The sequence below is a fragment of the Dipodomys spectabilis genome, unplaced genomic scaffold (genome assembly GCF_019054845.1).
Source record: "Dipodomys spectabilis isolate Male_0828 unplaced genomic scaffold, ASM1905484v1 ptg000085l, whole genome shotgun sequence".
Taxonomy (NCBI): Eukaryota; Metazoa; Chordata; class Mammalia; order Rodentia; family Heteromyidae; genus Dipodomys; species Dipodomys spectabilis.
In genome coordinates this window covers 5897727-5901175 of record NW_024870762.1, presented here as the reverse complement: position 1 = coordinate 5901175, position 3449 = coordinate 5897727, and the positions used below count along the sequence as shown (strand labels likewise).

The 3449-nt window shown below is 55.7% G+C and overlaps 1 protein-coding gene across 1 annotated transcript; it reads right to left on the bottom strand.

Moving 5' to 3' along the window:
- Positions 1-443: 443 nt before the first annotated feature.
- Ier3 (immediate early response 3) lies at positions 444-1773 on the bottom strand. Its single transcript, XM_042684133.1, has 2 exons — positions 1547-1773; positions 444-1432 (listed from the first exon to the last, which is right to left on the bottom strand). The coding sequence occupies exons 1-2, from the start codon at positions 1754-1756 to the stop codon at positions 1172-1174; spliced, it is 471 nt and encodes a 156-aa protein (XP_042540067.1). The 5' UTR covers positions 1757-1773; the 3' UTR covers positions 444-1171.
- Between the last annotated feature and the right edge of the window lie 1676 nt (positions 1774-3449).

The window sequence follows — 3449 nt, the reverse complement described above, 5'->3', positions numbered from 1 at the left end:
CGGCCCGCCCCTTTCCCGGCAGGCCCCGCTTGGGTCCGCAGCCCTCCGGCGCCCAGGCCCTCCCGCCGCCCCGCAAGCTCGCGGTGGGGTGGGGTGGGGGGGGCCGTGGGAGGGCCCTCCCTCGCCACCCTCCGCCCGGACGCCGCGCCCGGAGCCCCGCCCAGGCCCCTCGCCACGCCCCCCGGGCGCGGGCGCCGCCTGCTGCGGAAGGAAGGTTGCCACATCCCGGGATTGCCACCGGCCGGGTGGGGAAGCCGCAGGTTGCAGCGTTGGATTACGTATCCGGCGGCCGGATATGGGCTCGCGACTCCCAGGAAAAGCAACTTTGGGGTTCAGGAGGGGAAGATCGGACTGTGGACATGGCTGTAGCTGCGACCCACCGTCGTGGGCGCCCGAAGGTGGGGGAAGGAACCGCAGTCAGCAAAGACACAGGGAAGACAACCGACATGAAATCAACTTTATTGTGTTCACAGAACATACTGGGGGACCCCGACAGCCACCCCCTGACAGCCCACCGACCCCTGACCTTGCAGCCACCCCTACCTAAGAGGTAACTTCGAGGAGATCGGCTATGGACCTTACTTATTCCCGGTAGGCTGTCGAAGCCTCCCGCGGTTGAACGTCGAGATGCTGGAGATCGGCCGGAGAACCGGGTGTTTACTCCCTAATCCCAAGACCCACCACCGCGCCGGACCCCTAAGCCGGGCGTCTTCCCCCAACTTCTGGCTCAGCTCTAGGCGCCCGGCCCTCCACCAAAAGCCCACAAAACTCAATAAATACCAAGATGTGCATCTACACAGCAAGGAAGCATAGCTCGCTCCCATGCATAAGTTAAAATAAATATTACATACTTCCCTCCATCGCCTAGGAGGACATACATAAATACATTTAAATATTAAGTAGGAGCACTGAGGAATAAATTAACGCCGCTCTCCTTTTCCACTGGGCCTGGCCCGGGCTTATCATCCATGCCTCGGTCTCGCTCGCCCCCTCAAGCACCAGCTGGCGTCTTTCTCCGCTGTAGTGTGTTCTGAGTTCGAGTTCCCTCTATGGGTCCCAGTTTGGGATACGATTTCAAGCACCAGGTGTGTAGGCCTGGTGTTAGGCCTGGTGTTCTTTGTTGTTTTTTTTTCCCCTCCCGATTGTTTGGTGGTGGTGTGGGATGTCCCGGCTAGAAGGCGGCTGGGTGTTGCTGGAGAAAGGTGCTGAGGTCCAGGGCGTAGTCTGCAGGCTCCAGGGTAAGATTAAAGGGTTCGAGGACCGGGGGCGCAGGGATGGACTCAGGGACCCCGGCGCTGGGGGCGTCCTCCAGGATAAGGGGCGCCGGCGCACTCTCTTCAGCCATCAGGATCTGGCAGAAGACGATGGTGAGCAGAACGAAGAGGAGCCTTTTGGCTGGGTTCGGTTCCTCGGTTGGCACCTGGCGCCGCACCTGAGAGGGAGACAAAACAGCGGAGAGGTGAGGTCAAGGGCCCGGCCGTGTGATCGTTACCCCTAAGGTACTAGGGTGCGGTGTCCCCCGGCTGCCCACTTGAGCGACACTCACCACTCGGGGGTAGAGGACCCGGCGATTGCGCTTCCGGTGCCCGCGAGAGGCGCTGGGGCGCGTGGCTGGGGCTGCCGCGGGTTCCGGCAGTGGATCGAAGGTGAAGATCTCCGGGCCCGAGCCCCGCCGGACTCCCGGACTAGTGGAGGGGCTAGAAGCCGGGGCCCGCAGGCCGGTCATGGTGGGAAGAGAGTTGCGAGAGTGACACATAGCGACGGCAGCAGACGCTCAGGGTGATTAAGGATGAGTGCGGACCAGCTGCCGGGCGGTGTCGTATATACTCCCTCGAGAGGGGCGGGCCCTGCTCACCCCTCCCCTCGCCGCCGGGGAGTGGTAGGCTGGAGCGGGTTGGAAATTCCGACGATTTAGCAAAGGGAGTGGGTGGAGACGAGCCCTGAGCGTCCCCAAGTGCTCCAGTGCACGTTGGTGAGTGAGTAGCCCTGATTGCTGAAGGGTGAGATCCCTGAGGGTGAGCACGTGTGGGGACGTGCTGGAGAGGGGCTCACGACAGTTTAAGAGAGCGCCACCATCCTGGGAAGGCTGAGTGTGTGTAGGGCAAGGGGGGGATTTACAGAAAGGAGATCTGGCCTTTCTGTGACCCAGCAAGTTCAAGGAACCACAAAATGCACATTCACATACTTGCAGTTATGCATGGAAAACACACAGACTAGAGGGAAAGTCATTGAAGTTATCCAAAAGACTAAGACACGAAAACACCAATACAGCCCTGCGTGCTTTAGCATGCATGAAACCGAACATATATACCATATGCACAAAACTCACGTTACATGAGCATAACACTTATGTCATGTGAACATAACACACACACACACACACACAAAGATGCAGACTGCATAAAGACAACTCAGCAAAGCTATTCAGGAATGCACAAAAATATTCAGACAAAAATTAGTGCAGAGAGGCACCAAGTACAAAGGCAAGAGGCTGGTGGCCCTACAAGTGTGCCCATGTATGGGTCAAAAAACAGTATGTAAAGAACTTTAAAATAGTGACATTGTACAAATGTTGTCGTAGTCACCAAACACAGATTTGACACATTTTCATAACTGCTTTAGAGACTGCAGCTCAATTGAACATTTTTGGAGCGTTTGTCTGTAGCAGGCACTCTGATGGTAGCATTGTTGGAGCCAGGCACAGCTACTGGGGTGGGGGTGGGGACCTGAGGTGGGAGAATTACTTGAGCCCAGGAGTTCCAGATCAGCCTGGGCAACACAGTGATATAATAAGACCCTGACTAACGCCGGGCACTGGTGGCTCACGCCTGTAATCCTAGCTACTCAGGAGGCTGAGATCTGAGGATCGAGGTTCAAAGCCAGCCCGGGCAGGAGAGACCGTGAGACTCCTATCTCCAATAAACCACCAGAAAACCGAAAGTGGCGCTGTAGCTCAAGTGGTAGAGCGCTCCCCTTGAGCTGAAGAGCTGAGGGACAGCGCCCAGGCCCAGAGTTCAAGCCCCACGACCAAAAAAAAAAAAAAAAAAAAAAGACCCTGACTCAAAAATAAAAGAAACTGGGTGCTGGTGGCTCATGCCTGTAATCCTAGCTACTCAGGAGAGTGAGATCTGAGGGTCACAATTCAAAGCCAGGCTGGGCAGGAAAGGCACTGAGACTCTTATCTCCAATTAACCACCAGAAAACTAGAAGTAGTGCTGTGGCTCAAGTGGTAGAGTGCTTGCCTTGAATATAAAGAGCTCAGGTATAGTGCCCAGGCCCTAAGTTCAAGCCCCACAACCCACAAAAATAAAATAAAGTAAAAGTAAAAGAAAAAAAGTTTACTCTCAAGAGTTCTGAGGTTAGTTTCAGTGTATGTGCTGCAGAGTAAGACATCCCAGATAAAACTGTCACTTTGGCTTTAGAGCTTTATCCTCTGGTTCAAGGAGATG

Excerpts from the sequence above, each read along its gene's own strand:
- Ier3 (XM_042684133.1), bottom strand. The coding sequence starts at position 1,756 with ATGTGTCACTCTCGCAACTCTCTTCCCACCATGACCGGCCTGCGGGCC. Across the intron at positions 1,433-1,546 it reads GGGTCCTCTACCCCCGAGTG|GTGCGGCGCCAGGTGCCAAC; the intron begins GTGAGTGTCGCT and ends TCTCCCTCTCAG.